This window comes from Macrobrachium nipponense, chromosome 42 (genome assembly GCF_015104395.2).
Source record: "Macrobrachium nipponense isolate FS-2020 chromosome 42, ASM1510439v2, whole genome shotgun sequence".
NCBI classification, from domain to species: Eukaryota; Metazoa; Arthropoda; class Malacostraca; order Decapoda; family Palaemonidae; genus Macrobrachium; species Macrobrachium nipponense.
Window position 1 is genome coordinate 3,942,243 of NC_061103.1, and position 27,500 is coordinate 3,969,742.

The 27,500-nt window shown below is 34.9% G+C and overlaps 1 protein-coding gene across 1 annotated transcript in view; it reads right to left on the minus strand.

The window, feature by feature from the left end:
• Positions 1–20,385: 20,385 nt before the first annotated feature.
• The window catches only part of LOC135212941 (carbonic anhydrase-related protein 10-like), a 53,314-nt gene continuing 46,199 nt past the window's right edge, over positions 20,386–27,500 (minus strand). The window contains 2 exon segments of the mRNA XM_064246686.1: positions 20,386–23,550; positions 25,301–25,475. Of these exon segments, the coding sequence (XP_064102756.1) occupies positions 23,528–23,550; positions 25,301–25,475 (198 nt within the window). The 3' untranslated portion in view covers positions 20,386–23,527.

Consider the following 27,500-nt stretch of genomic DNA (forward strand, 5'->3'; position numbering starts at 1 on the left):
GTACAGTAATAGACAGGTATTTATTAATGGACGTAAAGACACTGATATACCAGCTTATCACAAATTGCAAATAATGATAACTATAATGAAAATGGAGTCAAAAGGTATATATTTACATATGAATGACATGTCAGTGAAGGCAGCTTTAACTCCTAGAACTGTAGTAGTTGTCAGATAAATTGTTGCACCATAATTCTCATTTCATGAGAAAATTCCCATATTCGATTAGAATTATCTTTTAATGGCAGTCAGTTGGGGTTCTACCTTGGTTCAACGCTTATAGAAGCAAAGCCGGTTTAGAATGACACTTGTTTTTCGAGACATTGTGAAAATAATTCTTCAAGAATTCAGTTTTTCAATAAAAAATTCTTTTTATTTCCTATCTTTGATTATTCTTGTTTTATAATGTCGTTTATCATATCTATGAATTATTGACATTCTTTTATTGACTATGAACAATAATTCAAGGTTAATTACAGAGCCTGCTCTAATATGCAAAGGCAAATATTCATTCCTTGCGAGTAGAAATGTAAATAGTTGGACAAGAAAAATCGAACTGGACTCATCCTTCGACTTTATGTAGCAAAGGAAAGCATAATTGCATTCGGTGCCTCCTCCTTCCTGATGGTATTATCTTTATTTGAAGTAAAAGAGAAATTTTAAATATTTTAAATGCATTTTCTGGTAAGAATAGTTCAGTTGTATTATACCCGGTTGTTGCTTTGCTTTGTATTTTCCCAACAGTAGATTTTTCTTTACACGTTTAATAAGGAAGCCTTTTCGTAACAGTTAGTTTAGTGTAGGTAGAAATATGAGTTATGGCAAGAGTGTGTAACTGATTCATATATATACGATTGTTTTAATTCTCTTTATTCAATTATTTTTACAGTTTTGTTTTTTGACAGATTCCTTTCTCAATATTTTTCCTATATACATTACCAGGTACACATTTCCATTTTTCATTCCCTTTATACAGCCATTTTTACTGTATCAATTCCTGACATATTTATTTCTCAACAACATTTATCCTACGTATTTCCGAGTATTTTTTCTATACACATTACTAGTTACGCATTTCCATTTTTTTACTTCCTTTATACTGCCATTTTCACTGCGCGAATTCCTGATAGATTTATTTCTCAAAATTTTTCCTATACATTACCACGTACGCATTACCGTTTTTAATTCCCTTTATACAGCCATTTTTACTGTATCAATTTCTGACATTTATTTCTCAAAATTCCCATTTTTTACTCCCTTTATACAGTCATTTTTACTGCATGAATTCCTGATAGATTTATTTCTCAATATTTTTTTCTGTACGCATTCCCATTTTTCATTCCCTTTATACAGCCATTTGTACTGTATCAATTCCTGGCAGATTATTTCTCAATATTTTTCATACGTATTAAAACTCTCGTTTATTGAGACTGCGTCAACCTCCCCAGCCTGGCAGTCCGAGGAATGACGTAACTTTCCAAGGATGAAATATTTCCCGAAGGCGAAACATTTCATAGGATGAGGAGTCCTCGCGTGTCCGGGGTTTCCAGGCAGTTGATGCTTTGATGGCTTTTGAGATAATCATTATGATGCAATTATTCGTCTGTTATATGAATTATCTTTTCGTGTAGAGGAGAAAGAAATGAATTTATATAAAAAGAAAAAGCCCTGGTTAATTACTGCTTCGGGAAAAGGCCTGACAAGCAATTAATTCGCGTTCGGTAATGAGGCCATTTATTTGAATTAAGTGATGTTTTTTAAATATTTTTTTTCTACATTGTTTTTTACAATATTTTATGCATATGACATTTCACTTCCACATCAGGTTAATATTAGTATTTATATATATATATATATATATATATATATATATATATATATCATCCACTACAGTTATGACTCCTCATGAACCTGAATACATCACGAATAGTTCAATAGATTTTAGCACGAGTTTAAGAAAGAAATTTCTAAGTAAGCCAGAAAAAAAGGGGATATACGCACCACGTAAAGTTTCAACATCTCTAAAACATTGTAGCTAAAAGATATATACAAATATTTTTCTGCTTTCAAGTTTCAATATAAAGTGAAACATACTCTGTATGTACAACATCCACAACATGGCCTGCCCTCTCGGGCCATTGTTTTGGGGTGGGCTGGTATATTGCTCCGGGTAACTTTCATGTTCGTTATAGTAAATAAAAAAAATATATAAAAAAATCTAGGTAACACACATATTAATGGTATAATATTTCATCGAACATTTACGTTGCCTTAGGAAAATTTAACGTCGAGTTATTTGGCATTTTTCGTTTTATTTTCCCATAAAGCAAATATCCTTTCTTTTTTTTTTTTTCATTTGCGTATGGTCAGATGGAATGGCATGTTCGCTTAACTGGTTAAAATATATATGTTCGAACATCTGAAATTTTCTAGGGGCAATTATAACGCAATACGAATGTTTATTTATTTATTTATTTATTTATTTATTTATTTATTTATTTTTAAATGTTCTGACATGCATTGTGAGTGATGGACAAATGAGATTTATTAACTGAAACTCTAGAAAATACAGCCAGAATATTCTGATATTATAATATGTAAAAGAGACGAATGGTTCACATGCTCGCCTACCGATTCGGTGGTCGCGAGGTCGATTTCCCGCTCTGCCAACTTGGAACCAGAGGAATTTGTATGTATGTATAAAATATACAGTATATATGTAATATATGTATGTATGTGTATATATTAAAAATAATTTGGTATGAAATGAGAACATTGAAAATGGTATATCTTAACCGTCCGGGGGAAGATTCAGTATATCTTATTCAAAGCAAAGCACTAAAAATAAATAAATAGATAAATATATAAATAACCAGATAGGAGGGGAATTTACAAAAATTGCAAGGAAGCAAAACAAAATTTTGTCCTTCCCAGAAAAGTAAGATTTTTTTCTCTACTTTTTACGTTTTTTTTATTTTTTTTTTTTTTTTAAGCAAGTCGACTTCATTTCTCGTCGTGATTTTTTCTTTGACTGTACCGTGGTACTGTCAAAAATTCTCTAAATTTTTATGCAGATGACGGCCAAAGGATTCCAGGGTACTTGCTTGGAATCGAGCAGAGAGAGAGAGAGAGAGAGAGAGAGAGAGAGAGAGAGAGAGAGAGAAAGTTTGCCGAGTAAAGAGTCGGGCAAATAAATGAAGCCTACGAAGTTCTTTTGATTAACAGCTGCAATTTTTGTAATTTACTTAACTCTCCATAGCATAGAATTATATCAAAACAGCTTTCAGTCACCTATAAGCTTCAGTATCGTCCAATTCCCTAAAAAAAAACGGTTATTTCTTTAACATACAAAGATATTAGCATGCTAATAAAACAACCCAAAATAAAGACTGTTTATGTTTTTTAGAATACAAATTTATCCAATTTTTCGCTTGATAAATTAGAATGTCTCTCTATTAAAATAATCTAAAGCTAATGAAGTATGAGATAAAAAAAAGTCTTAAAAGACCCTTGTAGACCTGAGTTCCTGACCTCGAATATCTCTTAGCTTTTGTCTCGTGATCTCTAAAAAGGCACCCTGCGGTTTCGTCCTAGTGACAAATGGCTCTTGTCACCCCCGGTAACCACAAAGGAACGAGACAATTTGGCATTTGGCACATGAATTGTCTTGGTAGTAAGGTTAGGTCAGCTTCCCTCATCAGTGTATTGACGTGAGGGAATTATGGGGGGCGGGGGGGTGGGGGGGGGAGGGGGGGGGGGGGGGGGGGGGGAGAAGGGTGGGAATTTTTTTTATCTTGCTTGAGTATTGCTCTCAAGTGAAAGAAAAATGAATAAAAGTTTTAAGAAGAGAAATCTAGAGGTAAATGAATTATAAACGATAAACTGCTCGCAAACATATGCCCACAAAAATTCAGGAATTCGTGAGGGAAAATATTACCTTGAAGAGGAAACACCCAAGTCCAGCTGGTTTTATGAAAAGTAAAGTTAAAAAGAAAATAAAATGAAAAAAAGTAGAAGCTCTTCTAGGCACAAATCTGAGGGAAAAGTTAACCACAAAAATCCCGGTATGCGAGAAATTCGGAGCAGAGGGTAAAAATGAAAACAAAAGAAGAAGATAAAAAAAAAAACCGTAGAATTCGGCTGCCTAAACTTGAAAAGGAATGTGGTTTGTGTTTTAGGTTAAAAGATCGTTGCAAAACTCCGGCTTGTTGTCTTGCTATGAGTCTGGATATGTGCATTATATTTCCTTGCATTATTTCAGTATGTTGCCTTATTAACACTTGGATTAGTTTTTATTTTCCATGAATGCAAGAATCGAAACATAATTTCATGTTACTTCATTATCATGTTTGCTTTTCAGTGTTTAGAATAACATGTATGTGTCATATTTGGATGAATTGACAAGGTAAGCCAGTGGTTAGATTTGCTTTAGTAGAATAAGGTTTATTTGTGAGAGTATATCTCTGGGAGTTCATTGATTAATGTAGTAGATTTAGTAATACCGGTAGTGATATTATAGATGATGATGTCAGTGATACACGTAGACAAAGACATCAAAAGAGCGTAGAATCGAATGTAATTGTTATAAAGAATGTAAAAAAAACACAGTCATATAATAAGTCTCGTTCTACCCCTTTATATAAAAATGCAAAATACAATCGTGCCATTTAAAGAAAATTGTTTGAGGACGAAGTCCACTTAAGTTATATTTCCATATGACATTAGTTACTATCGTGACGTAAAGCAATCTATTGTTTTTGTAGACCTGCATCAGAGAAGCCGAGTCAAGGGGACTAGAAAGAAAGAAAAAGCATTACACTCATTCAATTCGAATGTCTGTTCCGTAGGACTGTATCTAGGGATACCTTGTTTATAGGAGCACCGCCTCCTTCAGACAAACTGTCAGAAACGCGAGGCACAGAAAAGTTATTGCTAGATGGATGGGAAGAAGAGGCTCTGGAACAGAAGACCTTTACATCACGGAAACGTGTGAGTTCGCGGACGGCAAATACAAGGGAAGAGCGAGGCGTACGTTGGGTGGATGAGGCACTTTATATATATATATATATATATATATATATATATATATATATATATATATATATATATTAAGTGCCTCATCTACCCACCATATGCATATGCCTCGCCTCTCATATATATATATATATATATATATATATTATATAGTAATATATATAGATATATTATGGGTATATATATATATATATATATATATATTATATATACATATAATATATATACAAATATTATATATATGATATAGATAATATATATATTATATATTATATATTATATATATAGTATAATATATATATATATATATATATATATATATATAAAAATACATACCGTATATATATATACAATATATATATATATATATATATGTATGTACTATATATATATATATATAAGATATATATATTATATTATATATATATATTATATAATATATATATGTGTATATAATATATATATATATTATATATATATATATCCATATATATATATATATATATATATATATATATTAATACGTACATGCATACTAATATTAGCAGGTTTAAGTTGACTAAAAGCGAAGCGTAAAGAAACAGTTCTTATTTCTGTTTTTGAGCGCAGCATCAAAAATATAAAAATATACACTTTAGCTTCCTGACCTTCAGATCAGATAAGCCTTAAAGGTAAACCATAACCTCACTTACCGTATGACATTTCAAACGCATCCCTCTATTAAAAAAAATAAATTAACAGGAGCCCCAAACTACACCAAAATTACTAAACAAACTGACGGGTGGAGTTAGATTCAATGGCCTTAATTAGGTAGGAATCTTTTGTAATACTTGCTTGCTTTTGTAATCATCGATAATGGGTGACAGCATTTCTTAATGAGATTACTTTTTTGACAAATCGCCCTCTGTAAATCCACCCACTGGTGGCAGCAGCCTTGGTTGTTCATTTGGTGGTCTTGGATGGACCTCACCTGGCGTTTCCCACAACAATTATGGCCGGTGTTTGTATTCATGAATTTGGGCCTTGAAGGGAGAGAGAGAGAGAGAGAGAGAGAGAGAGAGAGAGAGATAAACAGCAGATAAGATAAAGGTTACTTCCAGTACTTTTCATTTCCACGTCTGGTTTTTTTTAAAATTGTGTATTTGTGCTTTGAAGGAAGATACAGAGAGAGAGAGAGAGAGAGAGAGAGAGAGAGAGAGAGAGAGAGAGAGAGAGAGAGAGATTACTTCCAATGCTTTTCATTTCCACGTCAGGTTTTTCTCAGACGGGTTTTATTCTTCCCTTTTATATATTATCTTTATTCTTGATGTCTATTAACTTCCAATAGCAGTTTTTTTTTTGCACACTGATGTACATTATTTCATATACATGTTCTTCATTTTCATTCTCCGTAATTTTTCATTGTAAATCTTGTCATCGTTTACTCGGGGAGTAAGCCTGCAAACAACTAGACACTAACAAAACTAAACGAGAACCCATTAAAGTACGTAATTGTTCCTTCGTCCAAATTTGTAATGTAGGAATCTAATCATGATTTTTGAATAATGAATTTGGACATTATCACTGGAACATAACACTCAAGGGTATTAACATATTTTAATTAGTCTCTTGCACTGGATATGAATATTTAATAAAAATCAGTCGGTGTTATTGATTGAATTATAAACCAAAATATTACCTGTGTCGGGTTTCGCATTGAATAATTCCCGATTAATGAGTGCAGCAAAAATCTATTGTCTAATGTCGAATTTTATAAGGCGAGTTCATGCATATGAATAATAAAATGTGAATATGATTTATTTTCTTTGAATTACGTAACAGCATATATATGTATGTATATACATACATATATATAAAGGTATAAGCCACGAAGGAAAGATAAACAACGGAGTAAGATAAACATCGGAGTAACTGCAAGATCTTTCGACTCAACGTCCTTTACTTACCAAATAAACTGACTTACATGAGGAATTGACAGTACAGGAAAGGTCGTATAACTGACGGATAGGGATTATAAGGAGATTAGTACCTTGAATCCGGCACACCTGGAGAATGAGTAACCTTCCCAATCAAGCATAAACGTACCCATGTTTATGCTTGTTTGGGAAGGTTACTCATTCTCCAGGTGTGTTGGATTCTAGGTACTAATCTCCTTATAATCCCTATCTGTCACTTATACGACCCTTCCTTGTACTCTCAGCTTCTCATATATGTCAGTTTGTCTGCTAAGTAAAGGACGTTGAGTCGAAAGATCTTGCAGTTACTCCGTTGTTATCTTTCCTTCCTGCCTTATACCTTTATTTATGCATTTATTACGTGCGTTCCAAACTTTCCTGATTCAGTTATACATACATACATATATAGTTATTTATTTATTTATTTATTTATTTATTTATTTATTTATTATTTATTTATTTATTTATTACGGCAAAAAATTTAATCGGTGTACCAATAACACACTTAGATTTCAGTAAGTGTCTAAACAGAAACAGCAAATAGAAAAGCAGAGGAAAATATAGAAGTTTCTTATGCAGCATTGAACGAAACGATAATTTACTCTTTTATAGCTTAACATATAAGAAACTGTCAAGTACTGAAGTAATCTATACAAATAAATGAAATAATACTTAGCAGATTCCCACAAAATATTGTTTACATGTCAATCACATCATCGTTGGAATGAATTAATTTACTTGTCAGACCTATTTAAAAAAGCAGTAAAACAACCGTGTTTATAGTTTATTTTCCTTATCCAATACGCGAAAAGGAAACTCGCATAAAATAAGAATAATGACGTCGCAACGATTATCTCAAAACCCATCAAAGCAACTGTCCTGAAATTCGAACATGCAAGACATCATCTGATGAAATGTTCCTCCCTGGGAAAATATTGCCAGGGTTATTTGGGCTCGCGTGACTAACTATTGCTTCGGATTCTGATTACAGAGAGTTGGGTGCAGGTCTGTAAGAAAACAAAATGTAAGCCTTAATAGGTAATTTCCTCTAGCCTTATTTATGAAAATGAATTGGTCATTTAGAGCTTACGTAATTATTGCTAAAGTTGTTCCTCATTTCCTGTTATTTATAGGAGATTATCTTCATAGATTCGAATATTATTGAAACCCGAAATTAATCTGGGGATTCGAGGCTTTCTTTAATAGTGTCCATATCGTGATTGTAAGAGATTCAGATTATTATCAAAATAATCCCAAAACATTATGTAGTAGAATGTAGAATATTTTTAAAAACTGATACTTCTCTTGAAATGTAGAATATTTTTAAAGACTGATACTTCTCTTGAAAAAATTGTATAGAACGTAGAATATTTAAAAAAACTGATAATCCTCTTGAGAAATTCAGATAATTATCATAATAACCTCTAAAAATTATATGGAACGTGGAATATTTTTAAAAACTGATACTTTTCTTGAGAAATTCAGATAATTATCAAAATAAACCCTAAAACTTGCATGGAACGTAGAATATTTTTACAAACTGATACTTCTGTGAATTTCAGATAATTACCAAAATAACCCCTTAAAAATTTTATAGAACGTAGAATACTTTAAAAACTGATACTCCTCTGAAGGTGGAATTCACGACCTTGTAGGTAATAAATCAACAATTTCCCTCTGAAGGTGGAAAGCACAACCTTGTAGGTAATAAGTCAACAATTTCCCTCTGAAGGTGGATTCACGACCTTGTAGGTAACAAATCAACAATTTCCCTCTGAAGGTGGAATTCACGACCTTGCAGGTAATAAATCAACAATTTCCCTCTGAAGGTGGAATTCACGACCTTGTAGGTAACAAAATCAACAATTCCCCTCTGAAGTGGAATTCACGACCTTGTAGGCCCAATAATCAACAATTTTCCCTCTGAGGTGGAATTCACGACCTTGTAGGTAACAAATCAACAATTTCCCTCTGAAGGTGGTTAATTCGAGGGGGGGGGGGGGCCTTGTAGGGCAATAAATCAACAATTTCCCTCTGAAGGTGGAATTCACGACCTTGTAGGTAATAAATCAACAATTTCCCTCTGAAGGTGGAATTCACGACCTTGTAGGTAATAAATCAACAATTTCCCTCTGAAGGTGGAAATTCACGACCTTGTAGGTAATAAGTCAACAATTTCCCCGTCCCGAACGAAAGGACCCCTGCGCTAAAAAGCTTTGAAATGCCTGGCCACAAATCGAGAAAATCGCCTCTGATTGTGCCACTTTAAGGCTTTGGCGATTAAGTCGCTCTTTTCTTTCAGTGGAGGATTCTAAAGTTCCTTTGGTTTTAGACTTTTTCTTTGTTGTTTGTGTATTTGGATGACCATTGGCCCCTCTCTCTCTCTCTCTCTCTCTCTCTCTCTCTCTCTGTCTCTTTATTCGTAAGTAAGTGACACAGTATCTTTATCTCTATTTCTCACGAAAATTATCGCATTTCCTCTCGTGCTAGACTTTTGGGAAGAAGCATGAATACAGAAATACACACACTCTCTCTCTCTCTCTCTCTCTCTCTCTCTCTCTCTCTCTCTCTCTCTCATTAGTAATTGTACAGAGCGACGCAAAATATTCAAAGATACAGCACAAAAACCTGTTACATAAATGAGTAATAGTTTGGAATATATTATCAGCCGATCGACAGCCTATTTTGCCATGATCAGTTTACTGTACGTGACTCTTTACTGTGAAAGCTTTGCTGTCAAATATCAGGGTAATTTTGAATGAAAAATGTTGATCTGTAGTAAACAGTTACTTATTGATATGTCATGAATGACAAAGTTTTCATGCAATTATATTGTGAATGTCATTGCAATAACACCAAATGAAATTCCAGACATAAACTACATATATTTTGGCCCAGTATTGAATAAATCTTTTGAGACCAAAGCCTTTAGCTCTCTTGGGCTAAAAGTGGCGTGGCTTTGTTACAGTACATTTTGTTTCTGTTCATTTTTCCCTTTATACATTCATGTATACGCGTACTGGAGTGGAATGACTTATAGTAGCTGCCTATGTATTATCTAGCTGTCGTTTCATGTTTAACCCTTTTCATTTCTGACAAAATCCTTAGCGTCTGGCTTGTATGTTTACTCTCGACCAAGACTATAAACATTCACTTGCCTAGATATTTTCAAGCCTTTACTTTACCTCCAAATTAGTGGTCCTCTTGTTGAATGGTTCTCCTCGAAGGTACTCGAGCCTTTTGTTCACACATTCTTGTTTGTGTTACTTTCCCGAGGACAGTACTAATGCCTCTACTGTTTTAACACCTGGCATCCCCCGTCGGGTGGTAATTGAAGAGGGCCTCCTCGGAGGCTTGGCGTTCGTTCGTTTGTTTGTTTGTTTCAGCTTTCCGTAAAAGAAAACTATTGTGCCGGCTTTGTCTGTTCGTCCGCATTCATATTTAACAAAAAATCTAATGAGGTTAGAGGGCTGCAACTTGGTACGTCGGTCCTCTACCCTCCAAACATCAAACGTACCGAATTGCAGCCCTCTAGCCTCAGTAATTTTTGTTTTATTTACGGTTAAAGTTAGCCATACATACCAAGAACATTGGCCACCACCGGACCGTGGCTGAGACCACAACAGGACAGAAAAATCGATTACGCTGAAGAATCTTTGGCGCATTTTTTGCTTGTTTTATCTATCGATTTGCTAATTTTGACTCAAACTCGCGATGGAATATTCTGGCTAAACTGACTTTCTCCTTTGGTGTAAAGTAAGTGGATAATTTAATGTTCGTTTTGTCTGAATCAGGTTTACCTTTCCCCCCCCCCCCTTCCCCCCCCCCCCCCTCCCCCCCCCCCCCCCCCCCCCCCCCCCCCCCCCACCCCCACCCCCCCCCCCCCCCAGTCAAGGCAAAGAAAATGGAATAAATTTGAATTTGAACAAGTAGGAAATTATAACGATGGTAGTGACGCGATATATACGTAAGTGACCCCATTGAGATTCAATATATCATCCTTCCTTTTTCTTCTATTGCTGAGTAGAGATGTGTTTGCTCTCCTTTAAAATTCATTGATGACACCAGAACACTAGTGGGTCGTCTTTGCTATCACTTCATATACACCTCTACTTCCTCGGTAATCTCCTCTGTCATATATTTTTAACAAGAAAGTCATCGTTATATTCGTCGTCGCTATTGACAACTTCATTGGTTGGCTGATTGAAGGACAATGACATTGTCAGTATTATTGCCTCTGTGATTTGTTGCTTCTTTTTAGTTGGGGGTTGGGGGGGGGGGGGTGGAGGTTGGGGGCCGGTGTTTGATATTGTGGAAAGATTTACGAGACAGTAGGTTTTGGTCTGACGTGAGAGAATAATCTTTTGTTTTTATTTTGTTTCAGTTTGTTGGTTCTGTCGCTTCATAAAAACTTATTTGATTCTAGTTGAAAAATTATAAACGTCCTTGGAATTCTTGCGAAGAGATGCTTTTCATAGTTGATAATAGCCAGTATATACTATATAGCATATCCTCAAAATAAAGAGAAAAAATATAATAGCAAAATGCACAAATAATCGACTTTGTGAAATATCGTAAAGATAATGAGATTTATAGACTTCCAACTGATATCTGTTGAGGTTTCAGAATCGGTACTCATCTGTCTGGATGTCTTTCCCATGTATGTCTGTCAAGCTCCTGTGCACTGCTTCCACTCTTTTGCATTCAACCCTTGCAAGATTTAGTTAATGTCACGTCTAAATGCCCTGTTTATAGTGCACGCAAACACACTAATAGAAATTATAAGACTTTATATATATATATATATATATAGTATATATATATATATATTCTATATATATATATATATATATATATATATATATATATATATATATAATCTTTAAATCCACGGTAGAAGGGTGAGTGAAACAGGGACTTGCAACAAGTACTTTCGCAGTATATTCTACATTTTCAAGTTCATTCAGTGTGAACTTGAATGTAGAATATACTATGAAAGTGCTTGTTCTAAGTCCCTGTTTCAATTACTTTTCTATCATGGATTTAAGGACATTGTTAAGTACGTGTTCCCTCGTGCTATATTGGATATATATATATATATATATATATATATATATATATATATATATATATATATATATATATATATATAATTATAAAAAAGTACATGTGTGTGTGTGCGTGAAACATATAGCATTTCGGAATTTTGCAGTAGAGCATAAAATAGGCTCATTAGGGTAAATGTTCTCAAAGGTTACAGCTAAAACCTTAGCAACGGCCAGATCGACTCAGCAGTGACAAAAATCCTTAATTTTGTCAGTATATCGATATTATCACCCATAACTATTGTTTTATTATCATTAGCAGGGAAGCTTTCGCACTACATGAATGATAATACCATAGCCTTGTCACGAGAATGCATTAAATTTCTGAGAAGCAATTTACACAAATGAATTATGCAATTGAGGCCATAGGCCAAGCTCTGGGACCGATAAGGTCATTCAACCCCTGAAAAGGAACTTCTTGAGAGTAAAGAGGGTTTGAAAGGTGTAACAGGAGGTAAACCTCAAAGCAGTTGCACTCTGAAACAATTATTGTTAGGAGAGGGTGGAAAGTAAGATGGGAAGAGAGAGAATTTGTGTACGGAGGTCTAGTCAAAGCGATGAAAGGAGTTGCAGTTAGGGAATGATACAATTGCAGAGAGAGATATTTGGCACGAGGCGCCTTCGCCCTGATATTGAATCGAGCTGGAGGAGCGATGTCCAGACCAACAGACCAGGATGAACAAACCGGACACCGCGCAACAAGGGCCTGAATTATCATAGAGGCTGAATGTCCTTTGCATTCGCCTTGAACAAGCGCGTTGTCCCGAATAGCTGAAGGGGTGGTGACATTTTATAAACACATTAGACCCAGGATTATACCAAGAAATCTCCGGGAATCAATTTTGTTCCAGTATATTTTGTGTCAGTGCATATCATTACTTAACATCATACAGCCGTTAAAACAACACAGTATACTGTAATTATATTAATAAGAATAGCCATTCTTTTTTAACACTGAAATATTCTAGTTCAATTATTCAAATATGATAATTATTTGCTTTCTACATATGCATCGTCAGATTCATGGTATATCCGTTTTATGTATCAGCTCTGCAAAGCATGTATGAATGTTTATACAGCTGGTTACCCTAGACGGTAATACTGTATTTGCCATTATATATATATATATATATATATATATATATGATATATATATATATATATATATATATATATATATATGGTGCTGGCCTGTCATACTTTTAGTAGCATGATTATTTTATGATAACTTCGTTGCAATGGTGATATTCAGGCTGAATTTCATTAAGAGAGAAATTCACTTAAAAAAAAAAAAACTCCTGAATACCTTCATAAACAATTCGATAGATAAGTCAGACTTCAAATCAGAAGCCCTTTTCTATGCAAACTTCACAGGGGAGTAGTGCCGTCAGTGCACCTCACATGGTGAACTGTAGGCATCCCCTACGGTTCTTTGCAGCGTCCCGTCGACCCCTAGCTGCAATCCCTTTTATTCCTTTTGTTGTAGTACCTCCATTCATATTCTCTTTCTTCCATTTTGCCATCAACCCGCTTTGAACAATTCTTTCATAGCGCAACTGCGACGTCTTCCTCCTCAAACCTTTTACTTTCAGCGCTGAGTGACCTCAGAGGCCCAAGTACTTGGCCCTCGGCCTGAATTTATATACACTCCATTCCTTTCCTAGGCCGAATAAGAAAAAGAAGCAAACGCCACAACGCTCGGGTCTCCGGATAAAGATCTGTTGATCCAGGTTGATCCAGGCGACACGAAAGCCCTCCACCACCCGCCCACAAACAACTTATCGCAACTACATCCTCAACTATTTCCCAGCATTGGGGGATAGACGCATAAAGGCTAAAGCTGGTATTGCATTTAGCCATGGGCCAGAGGAGGAAGAGAGAGAGAGAGAGAGAGAGAGGAGAGAGAGAGAGAGAGACGTCAGGTAATACGCGCTAGCGAGATACTATAACCATTCGAAGCTTTGGAAAGTATTGTATTGCCTCGAGGCGCGAATATCTGATCCGAGGAATTATCATAAGAGGCTCTGGCGATGCGCGGTTTCTAGACATATAGTTGTTGTACAGGATGCGGATGGAGGAAAACTGTTCGAATAAGGGCTCTTGGCGATGCTCGGTTTTCCTAGACCTATAGTTGTTGCTACAGACTGAGGATGGAGAACTGTCATCGTAAGAGGCTCTGGCGATGCTCGGTTTCTAGACCTATAGTTGTTGCTACAGACTGAGGATGGAGAACTGTCATCGTAAGAGGCTCTGGCGATGCGCGGTTTCTAGACCTATAGTTGTTGCTACAGAGACTGAGGATGGAGAACTGTCATTGTAAGAGGCTCTGGCGATGCACGGTTTCTAGACATATATAGTTGTTGCTACAGAGACTGAGGATGAAGGACTGTTGGTCTCTGTGGGGCAGTAGTACTACTTCTTGCTACTTGAGAAGGCAGTGGATAGGTCTAAAGAAGAAGTGAGGGAGCTTCAGACCGTTACAATAGGGAATATAGTACACATATAAAAGGACAATCTCCCTCCCCCCCCCCCCCCACCCCCCTCACCACCCCCCACCCTCCAATTCTCTCTCTCTCTCTCTCTCTCTCTCTCTCTCTCTCTCTCTCAAACCGGTTTGCTGGGCGGTGGGTGGTTGGGTGGCTAAGTCATAATCTCTCCTACTGTCATCCGTTGAGGACAGACAAAATCCAATCGGATTTTGTTATTATTATTTATTATTATTATTATTATTATTATTATTATTATTATTAAGCTTGTGCTGTTACACAACGGTAAATAAATATGATTTAACATCATTCATTCTTGTCGTCAATTCACTGAATGAATCCCTTCCTACACACACACACATATATATATATATATATATATATATGTCTATATATATATATATACTATATATATATATATAATGATGACGGACAATTCGCAGAGCATGGACCGCTTACTCCAGTGGCCAGTGGCCACCTGACAACGGTGACGGTATGGATGGATGCAAATTATATAAAACAGAAAAAAAAAATCGTTATCTGGCAGTAGGGTCGCGCGGTTTCTGTTTCCGTGTATTTTCAAGCCTTTGTCACAATTTATATAAGGTTAGGGAAGGTCTGGAACTCTCTCTCTCTCTCTCTCTCTCTCTCTCTCTCTCTCCGAAAATAATTCATGCTATTTTTTAAAAGATTCTCTATCTTGTAAATTGCAGAAAATTAATTATATCTTAGTTTTACCAGACCACTGAGCTGATTAACAGCTCTCCTAGGGCTGGCCCGAACGATTAGATATTTTTACGTGACTAGGAACCAATTGGTTACCTAGCAACGGGACCTACAGCTTATTGCGGGATCCGAACCACATTGTATCGAGAAATGAATTTCTATCACCAGAAATAAATTCCTCTGGTTCCGCGTTGGCCGAGCCGAGAATCGAACTCCGGACCACCGAACGGTAGCCGAGCGCGAAATGCACTCGGCCAACTTGGAACTTGAATTGCAGAACATTTATACTGTAATTATTATTTTTTATTTATTAAAAATTTTTTTTTATTTTTTTTTTTAATTTTTTTTTTTTTTTTTTTTTTTTTTTTTTTTGTTGCTCTATCACAGTCCTCCAATTCGACTGGGTGGTATTTATAGTGTGGGGTTCCGGGTTGCATCCTGCTCCTTAGGAGTCCATCACTTTTCTTACTATGTGCGCCGTTTCTAGGATCACACTCTTCTGCATGAGTCCTGGAGCTACTTCAGCCTCTAGTTTTTCTAGATTCCTTTTCAAGGATCTTGGGATCGTGCCTAGTGCTCCAATGATTATGGGTACGATTTCAACTGGCATATCCCATATCCTTCTTATTTCTATTTTCAGATCTTGATACTAATCCATTTTTTTCCCTCTCTCTCTCTCCTTCAACTCTGGTGTCCCATGGTATTGCGACATCAATGAGTGATACTTTCTTCTTGACTTTGTCAATCAACGTCACGTCTGGTCTATTTGCACGTATCACCCTATCCGTTCTGATACCATAGTCCCAGAGGATCTTTGCCTGATCGTTTTCTATCACTCCCTCAGGTTGATGCTCGTACCACTTATTACTGCAAGGTAGCTGATGTTTCTTGCACAGGCTCCAGTGGAGGGCTTTTGCCACTGAATCATGCCTCTTTTTGTACTGGTTCTGTGCAAGTGCCGGGCATTCGCTTGCTATGTGGTTTATGGTTTCATTTTTCGTATTGCACTTCCTACATATGGGAGAGATGTTATTTCCGTCTAACGTTCTTTGAACATATCTGGTTCTTAGGGCCTGATCTTGTGCCACTGTTATCATTCCATTCAGTTTTCCTTGCCTTTAGCTCTCCCCTCTGTAGCCATTGCCATGTGTCATCGCTGGCTAGTTTCTTTAGTGTGTCTCATGTATTGTCCGTGCATTGGTTTGTTGTGCCAGTCCTCTGTTCTGTCTGTCATTCTCCTGTCTCTGATAGTTCTATTTCTGGGTCTTCGTCTACTTTTATTAGTCCTTCTTCCATGCACTCTTTAGCCACTCGTCTTCACTGGTTTTCAGATATTGCACCAGTGCTCTGTTCTCGATGTTGACGCAGTCCTCTATACTTAGTTGTCCTCTCCCTCCTTCCTTTCGTGTTATGTATAGTCTGTTCGTATTTGCTCTTGGGTATAGTGCTTTGTGTATTGTCATGTTTCCCGGTTTTCTGATCTATGCTGCGGAGTTCTGCCTTCGTCCATTCCACTATTCCTGCGCTGTATGTGATTACTGGCACTGCCCATGTATTTATGGCTTTTATCATATTTCCGGCGTTGAGTTTTGACTTGAGTATCGCCTTGAGTCTCTGCATATATTCTTTCCTGATCGTGTCCTTCATCTCTTGGTGTTTTATATCGCCTCCTTCCATTATTCCCAGGTATTTGTATCCTGTCTCATCTATGTGTTTGATGTTGCTCCCATCTGGTAGCTTTATCCCTTCAGTTCTCGTTACTTTACCTTTCTGTAATTATTATTATTATTATATTATTATTATTATTATTATTATTATTAATATTAATATTCAAATAGTTTTCTATAGATGTTTGTACTTAATACATTTTTTAACTTAATGTTAAATAAACCTGTCCTTCCAGGATATGATTTATTCTGCTAAGCAAGCTTTGTAAATGTAGAGTTTTTTTTTCTGGGATCTACTGCTTATTGTAGGATCCGAACCACATTATATCGAGAAATTAATTCTGCTAAGCAAGCTTTGTAAACTTAGTTATTATTTTTTTTTCTGGGACCTACAGCTTATTGTGGGAACCGAACCACATGATATCGAGAAATTAATTTCTACTCGCCAGAAAACTAATTCCTCTTGCTTTACATTGGCAGAGCGGGGAATCGAATTCGGGACTACCGAATCGGTAGAAGAGCACGTAAACCACTCGTCCAACGAGGAACTACACATCCAGTTCCTCCTGATCATTAAGTTATGTGCCCTCATGTCCCTATTCTGAAAACCAGCCTAATTACGTAGTATCTAAGTTTCTTCTGCTTCTGATGTTGATAATAATTCATACCTTTTGAGACGTATTTTCTTCTTTTATTCCAGCCATGGTTATTTCAGTGATATTCCAGTAGACTACCCTAATATCAATGTTACTTCCTGGACACCTGGATTTATTAACATCGACAATTTTCTCTAAATACCCATCTCTTATATTGGATATTTCAGTGATAATCCAGTGGACTATCCTAATATCAATGTTACTTCCTGGATGCCTGGATTTATTAACATCTCTTATGTTGTCTTCTTTATATTCGTTCAGCTTCACTATCTAGACAACTTCACTATCTAGACTAACACTTATACGTTCCGTTTCTTTATCTCCATGGATGGACTGACAAGTCTTTGAGGCATCCTGTTCCTTGTAACTCCCTGAAATTTGGCCAACTTGTAGCTTTCTGCTTTTGACCGTCTTTTAGTTTCAACCCCGGGCCTCATTTATGCTTTTTTTTAGCAGACTGATACTTATGCATTCTTATTAACACATTACTTAATAAATCTATAAATATTTGAGTGAGCCATTTCCCTGGGTGATGACCATCATTAATTAACACACGTCAAGTTGAACTGAAACGGTCAATTGTCACTCCAGCTACGTTATTGCAGAGACAAAGGTGTATTATATCCCCTCAGCAATCATTAACAAATTGACCTTGCAATGCATTAGCATTGGGTCATTTTGTTAATAATTGCTGAGGAGACATAAGACTTCGTCCTTGAGAGGACGTAGTAGTTGCTATTACTATTGATTATATCAGTTCAAGTCTGACGTATTATTCTGACGGCAATCCCGCAAGTAATTAGCTTATTCAAATGTTTATAAGCGAATAATTCCCCGATGAGATTTATGTTCATATGTTATGGTTGCTTAGTGAATTAATATGTTTTTTTTACCAACTCCCTGGTGTACTCAAAAAGTTATTTACTCTTAATGTATATTTTGGAATTTTACAACTATCTAATTTTTCTATGCATTTATTTTTTATTTGTAAAAATAAACTATTGTACCGGCTTTGTCTGTCCGTCCGCACTCTTTTCTGTCCGCACTTTTTCTATCCGCTCTCAGATCTTAAAACCTACTGAGGCTATAGAGCTGCAAATTGGAATGCAGATCATCCACCTTCCAATCATCGAACATACCAAATTGCAGCCCTCTAGCCTCAGCGGTCTTCTTTATTTTATTCAAGATTAAAGTTAGCCATAATCTTACTTCTGGCAGCTCTATAGGTACCAACAGCATAGGCCACCACATGCCTGAGTTTCATGGGCCGTGGCTGATGCTACCACCAGACAGAAATGCAATTTTTAACTCGCTTATTATAAGTGTCAATCACTATCTATTCTCATAGATGTATATTCAGCCATAAACTAGTCCTGTAACCATTGCTATTACTATAACACCTCGGTGAAAAGACCAGGAATAAAGAAAGACTTAAAAAACACAAATTTATTGAATTATGTACAAATTTGGCTCTATTGCATGTATATCACAAAAAAATTTCCTGTTAACGTCATCTAAAGTTATTCTAGCAAACTTCATAATTATTAGGGGTCATCCAGTGAGGAACTACAGTATGACGTCACACGATTCACTCGATCGTGAAATTTCATTGCTGCTTATTTTTCGGTCAATTGCATATTAATCATTTTGCTCTCATTAACCGTAACGTGAGATTTTCTTCTCTATTTCTCAGTGTGTTTAAAGTTTAGATAATTTAAAGAGGATTCTATCACCATAATTAAATTGGCATTTATTGTCATTGTCTTTATCCAATGAACAGCTTTATATCATAGATTTTTTTTTATTCTCGTATTTGTACTTTATTGAAATTTATACGGAATTTGATTGCAATATATTTATTATCGATTGAAATTCAAGCGTTTTCAAGCTTTTTTGGAGACCTTAAATGTTATAAACGTGTCTTAGGAATGTTGAAAGTTGAGTGTTATACACACACCAAATTGTATGTAGTAGTAATATATATATATATATATATATATATATATATATATATATATATATTATATATATATATGAATATACATATATGTATATCCATATATATTTAAAATAAATATATACACACACATATATTAAACCACCAATGAAACTTCACGATAAGTCACCATCGTATGACAGCTCTATAAATCATCCTTCAATCCCCACGGACTTAGTTGGAACTGTTGCACCCAACTCTAGAATCTCAGCTGACCGATAATAATAGTATTTAAGAGTTGCCGTGAGTTTATTGCTAAATCGCGCCCCTCCGTGATGCGCTCCAGGGCGTTCTTTTGTCTTCAGAGAAAAGTTTCAAGCAAAAGGAACAGAACGATTGTGGTTGCAATCAGATAAATATATATATATATATAATTATATATAATATATATATATATATATATATATATATATATAAATATTATATATATATATATATATATATATTATATATATATATATATATATATATATATCTATCTATATATATATATATAATATATATCATATAATAATATATATATATAATAAATTGTATATATAAATATAGATATGTATATATATATATATAAAATATATATATATATATACATATCTATATTATATATAAAATATATATATATATATAATATATATATAAATGTATAATATATACATTCTATATATAATATATACAATATAATATATTATATATATGTATATATACATATACATATATAATATATATATACATTTAATATCAATAGACATTTATATATATATATATATTTATTATATATATATTGGTTGCAAAAATAATAATTTGTCGACACACTCTAGTTAACTGGAATTTTGAACCATTATGATGCGATCATGGGATGGAAACACTGAATGAAATGGGATTAGGAATAGTAGTGGTAGTTGTTGCTGTAGTAGTAATAGTAACAGTAGTAGAGTAGTAGTTGTAGTAGTAATAGCAGCAGTAGCGGTTAAACAGTTAAAATGTATTTTTTATATTTATATATATAACTTCCAAACAATTTTGTCATTTCACACATAACCTTCTTCAAGCTTTATATCTCACGAATTTTATCTTGAAGCTTGATTTTGCAGCATAAACAAAATAAGCAGACCATCTTATTTATCAAGGATCTTGGATTAAATGAATAATGCATAATTCTGAAGGATACTCTCCAGCTATATTCAAACCAACTACGTATCAGTTATGGGGGTGCCTCAGCAACTTCTCAATAATAATTAGAAATAAATCATTTTAAGATAACACTTGTATCATTTTCCACGTCAGGATTCACTGACTGGCTAGGCATATTTTGAATTATTACAATTTTTCCAAATTCAAATAACTTTCACGACTGGCTCATGGTCAAAACTTGTCATGTATCAGAAACATGACTGGAATATCAATAAGCATTATTTACATCTTTCTAAATGTATAACAAATTCTGAAAGAAAACGAGGAATATATCTCTATTTTCATATCTGTATATTATAACTTAATTCAAAACGTTATGAACAAAAACAGATTTTAATTTGATAATATATATTTTTCTTTGAAATATTCTATTTTCTTTGCTTCAGTTCAGTCTTCGGGAGTCTTAGAAGAATCTTTTATTGGACACTAGAAATGGAGTCAAAAGCATTACTAGACGAGGAGGTTACTGGTATCATTTGCTTTGGAAATGGGTACCATCTTGCAAGAATAATGATAACAATAAAAATAAGGACCTCAAATAGAGACGTATTAAGGTTAGGTGAGAGAGAGAGAGAGAGAGAGAGAGAGAGAGAGAGAGAGAGAGAGACAAACAGACAGGGATAGAGAGAGAGTGAGAGAGAGTAAAGTATTTTCCTCCAAATATCGTTTTGTGTAAGTAATCCTCCATTCTTCTAAAAAAAAAAAGACAGATAATATATCCTTGGGTCATCTTACGACTGACCTCCAGGAACAGGGGCATTTCCAGAAAGCCCATTTTTCGAAGGCCTCAGCATTTTCATTCCAGCGCTGGAAACTGTCAGTCCTACAATAGTAATATTCAACTAGAACAGTTATATTATATATATATATAGACTCATAGCAATATATATATGCCTTTTATGTACAGTTATATGTTTACTCTATACACTGAAAATCGCATGTTATTTATATGTCTATATACACCCGGTTAAAGTTGTTCTCTCTCTGGATTCTGGACAAATGCCAACCACTAACTATTCCTGCAGATCATGATAAGAGACTTTGGGAGTTGACGAAGCATATAATTTCAGGACGTTTCAAGGTTTAACGATTCATTATTATTAATTCTTATTAGTCATTATTATTATTATTATTATTATATTATTATTATTATTATTATTATACATCTCTTGGCTGCAACAGATCTGTGTTTATGTTTATTTTTTTTATTTCCATTCCTCAAGGACATTCTTGAGAATGGTTTATCACAATGCATTCTGGGATTCACGGGAGAGAGAACTCGTAAATCAGAGTCCACACGTCACGATGAGTTTGACTGCCTCTTCTACTTCTTCTTCTTCTTCTTCTTCGTCTTCTTCTTCTTCTTCTTCTTCTTCTTCTTCTTCTTCTTCTTCTTCTTCCACAAACTGCTCTTTTGTCTTTACTTTTCAATAGGAAAACTGTGATTGCATAAAAGGATTATCATACGGGTTTCAGTCTAAGACACACGACACACAAACGCACGCGAGAAAAAAAAAATCATCTTAAATCAAATTCTATTTTCAGGTAGGCCTTTCAGCCCTCCAGCACACACACACCACACACGCACACACAACAACAACCTTTCAAATAAGCAAATGTGGAACTTTTTTTTGTATATGTTTTACGAAGCTTCAGCATAATTGGTCTCTGTGTGAGTATCCAGTGGTCGAGAAGGCGTGTGCTGTCACGTATATGTATCCCCCTTTGCATAGCAATATGCAATATACAACGCCAATAGCCATATATAAGTTAGAGTGCACTAGCGATTATTTCATTTTCTTTCACTCATGCTTTACGCAATCAAGAAGTTGCACTTGCAAGCATTTCGAAAAAAAAATAGCCTTTTTCCTGATTTTTTAAAAGAGATTTTTTTTCAGCAACACTCACGTCTAGTTGAAAAAAAAATTGATCGAAAAAAAAAACTTTATAATTCTAAAGAAAAGTCACGCCATGCAATCTTCACTCAGATAGAAAGGGGCTTGTGTCAGCGTCATTAAATGGCTTTCTTCCCTAAATCGTCACTTTCAATAGCCCAAGAAACATCACATTTTATCGTAGCTATTTAATTTTGACAAGTTATCGTCGAAATATATCAGCGCAACACGTGATATCTCTTTCATATGAATCACAGAGCCACTCGTACAGAATTATATATAGGTCCACCTTCGGCATAATGTAAATGGACAGATAAAAAAAAATCAATTGGGTTAGTGTATAATTAGCATTTCATTGTATGAATGGCATTTCTGAGTGAGAACCCAGATACTAAGGTGAGTCCTTTCTTTGTAATATCTAATCATCACCTTTTCAACCAATTCTATTTAAAAAAAAAAGCATCAACAACGATATTGTGTTTCTGTGTTTATATTTTCTGCCATTCAAAGCTGAAGAACTCCATTCAGTTATTATCATGTATATTTTCTCCTTTTCATCCAATGCTCTCGGACGAAAAAAATATCCACTGTATATTTTCTGTTCGTAGAAAGACCGTTCCTTTAAATTTCTTTTATATATATATATATATATATATATATATATATATATATATATATATATATATATATATATATACTGGTAGCACTTGTGTTCTATATTTCTATGTAGTCCTTTATCCGGTCGCTCTCTGGATCGTCCTCACACTCCAGGGATCCAGGTTCAGCTATCACTCAGAACTATAGACCGGATGTTAGCTATAGTTTCGGCCACTGACGAGCTGGAAAGAAAAAAATGGTTAAAAAATCAAAATCTGGTTCAATAGCATTTCCAAAGGTCAATCTTAAACACACACACATACGTATGTATATGTATATATATATATATATATATATATATATATATATATATATATATATATATATATATATATATATATATATATATATATATATATATATATTATATATATATATATATATATATATATATATATATATATATATATATATATATATATATATATATATACTATATATATATATATATATATACATACGTACATACTATATGTATGTACACATACATACATGCATATATGTATGTATATATCAATATACACACATATATATACATATATATATATATATAGATATATATATATATATAGGATATATATATCTATATATACATACATACATATACATATACATACACATAGACATCCTGACATTAAGCTTTCCGTGAATCGAAAATCACTAAAAAAATCTTAAGAAATTATAATAAAAAATCGCAACAAAAAATCTATAAGATAATAACAAACAACGCATCCTATGAAGCATATAGCGACAACGACCCAGCGCGAGCTAAAATGATTAAGGATATTAAAAGAAGAAAAAGAAAAAAGAATATTAAAATTATTATTAGCCATAAGCTCAAACTTCCCCCGTTTTGGTATGAATTATGGAGTGTTGATGAGCAACTTCTATTCCACGAGTTATTCTGCCTCTCTTTGCTTAACGAAGTTCCGAGCTCGCGTTACAACTACCTGATCTCCCTTTGCTCCCCCTCACACTCTCCCCCCGCCCGCCCCACAGAACCGGTTTATATTTCAAGGAGAGATGGAGCGTGGGTGGGAGAGCAGGACAGAATAACCGAGAGAGAGAGAGGAGAGAAAGAGAGAGAGAGAGGGGTACAACCTCTTATTTCAGTAAGGGCTACTGGAATCATTAGGAATAAGTTCAAGAGAGAGAGAGAGAGTGAGAGGGTACAATCTCTTATTTCAGTAAGGGCTACTGGAATCATAAGGAAAAAGTGCAAGGGAGAGAGAGAGAGAGAGAGGGTACAACCTCTTATTTCAGTAGGGGTTACTGGAATCATAAGGAATAAGTGGAAGGGAGAGAGAGAGAGAGAGAGATAGAGAGGCGAGAAAGAGAGAGGGTGGGGGATGGTTACAACCTCTTATTTCAGTAATGGGCTACTGGAATCATAAGGAATAAGTGGAAGGGAGAGAGAGAGAGAGAGAGGGTGGGGGTAGGTTACAACCTCTTATTTCAATAAGAGCTACTCGAATCATAAGGAATAAAGTACCGTATATAAATGCAAATGATTAGTGACCTATTTCTAAGTAAAATATTTAAAATTCTTTTTAAAAAATAAGCTTAATATTACAAATAATTACCTGCATAAAACACCTCTCTGTGCATGGTGCACCCTTCACTCTTATGGTTAAAAAAAAAGAAAATAGCTTAATCTTAGTAATTACCTGGATAGAACATCTCTCTGTGCATGGTTCATCTCTTACTCTTATGGTGAAAAATAAAATAAAATAAAATAAAAAAATAAACTTAATATTAATAATTACCTGCATAGAACATCTCGCTCTGTGCATGATGCATCCCTTACTCTTATGGTAAAAAAAAAACAACTTAATATTAATAATAATTACCTGCATAGAACATCTCTCTGTGCATGATGCATCCCTTACTCTTATGGTAAAAAAAAAAAAACTTAATATTAATAATAATTACCTGCATAGAACATCTCTCTGTGCATGGTGCATCCCTTACTCTTATGGGCGTTGGTAAAGTCAATGTTGGTTCTAACAGTACGGTGGTGAAGGTTCTTCACCGGACGGTAGTTATTGGCCATCTTGGCCTTTGGCAGCGTCTGGTCCCCCTGCATCAACTGCCTCAACAGGTACAGCTGGGGAAGAGAGAATTCGTCATACTTCGGAACTGCTAATAATGCATTTGTATGATCTCTGCTGTGTCTTGCATGTATACATATTATAAGGCCATGGTTAACGAAAATGTCAGTGTTAATCCCGTAGAGTTTTTCATCGCCTGCCAACCAGGTTAGGTTAGGTTATGTTCATCGATGACCCACAGCCAAATCATCCGATGAATTTAATTAACTTCCTGCAATACTTAATATTATAAAGCCATGGTTAATGGAAATGTAAGTGTTGTTCCCGTAGAGATTTTCATCGCCTACCAACCCGGTTATGTTATGTTATGTTCATCGATGACCTACAACCAAATCGTCCAATGAATTTAATTAAATTCCTACAATACTTAATATTATAAAGCCATGGTTAATGGAAATGTAAGTGTCGTTCCCGTAGAGTTTTTCATCACCTGCCAACCAGGTTAGGTTAGGTTAGGTTCATCGATGACCCATAGCAAAATTGCCCAGTGAATTTAGTTTATTTCCTACAATACTTAATATTATAAAGACATGGTTAATGAAAAATTCAGTGCTATTCCTGTAGAATTTTTCATCACCTGCCAACCAGGTTAGGTTAAGTTAGGTTCATCACTGACCCATAGACAAATCGTCCAATGAATTTAATTAATTTCCTACAATACTTAATATGATTAAGCCATGGTTAATGAAAATATAGGTGTTACTCCCGTAGAGTTTTACATCACTTGCTAACCAGGTTAGGTTAGGATAGGTTCATCGATGACCCATAGCTAAATCGTCCAATGGATTTAATACGCGTAATTAAATTCCTACAATACTTAAGCCTGGTAAAACAGAATATTTGACATCAAAGTCATGTATGTCTTGATAAATATATGAATTGTCATAAACACTCTTGTTTGGATGCACTCTATAATAATTCACATATCCTACATTTCTAGATCTATATAAAGATTCCCGGGTTTTCACTATAAATTGTCATAAATGCTATTCTCTGTTTATATACAATTCCCCTACTTAATTTGCTTTAAGTAAAGGGTCGTTAAGACCGAAAGATCTTGGCAGTTCTCGTGTTTTCATTTTCCTCCCTTTATTTCTACTTAACTTTGTATATACGGTAACCCTGGTGAAAACAATCATAATTGCTACTAACATCATGTATTTTCTTGATTCATACAGAAATATGCTGAACAAATGACTAGCTTCTATTAAAAACACAATATTTCTTTGGTCAACCTACAAAGAAAAAAAGTCATGAATGAAACTAATGATACCTTTTGATAATTCTAATATATACAACAGCCATCATAGACTCCATTGACGCAGCGGGGCTCTGCAATAATTACTGCAATAAAATACACACAGCTCCCACGAAACTAATGGACTATTCAAACAAGGCACCCTAGTGGCTTTCAGAATAACTCTTTCATGCACCTGTATTTGCAAGTGTCTGACTGAATCAGAGGAATCGATTGATCTATCATGAGGAAGTCTTGTGCGTCAATGATGCCATGATATAATGCTATAAATATAAATTTGTAAAAAGGCCTGTACTAGTATACGTTTAACATAGTTTGTGTACACATCATCGAGGTCAGTACAGCTTTAACCTACACATCAACCTTGCATTTGATGTCTAGGACCGTCCCGTACGATGCTCCCGATTGGCTGTTGCTCAGCCAATCACAAGGCTGGAAACTCTCAGTCTCTCTAGAGACTTCACATGGGCAGGATGTATGTTCCACCTCTCCTGAGGGATGCGTCTTTCAAAACTATTCCTCAGAAGAGGTGGAACATACATCCTGCCCATGTGAAGTCTCTCCAGAGACTGAGAGTTTCCAGCCCTGTGACTGGCTTAGCAGCAGCCAATCAGGAGCGTCGTAAGGGACTGGCCTAGACATCAAATGCACGGTTGATGTGAATCTACTATAGTAAGAATAATTACAGGTGCTGGCGAGTCAGTTTAACTAAGATTCTGTGCCATGTTATGACGACAAAAATGAAAATACCGATTTTCAAAAA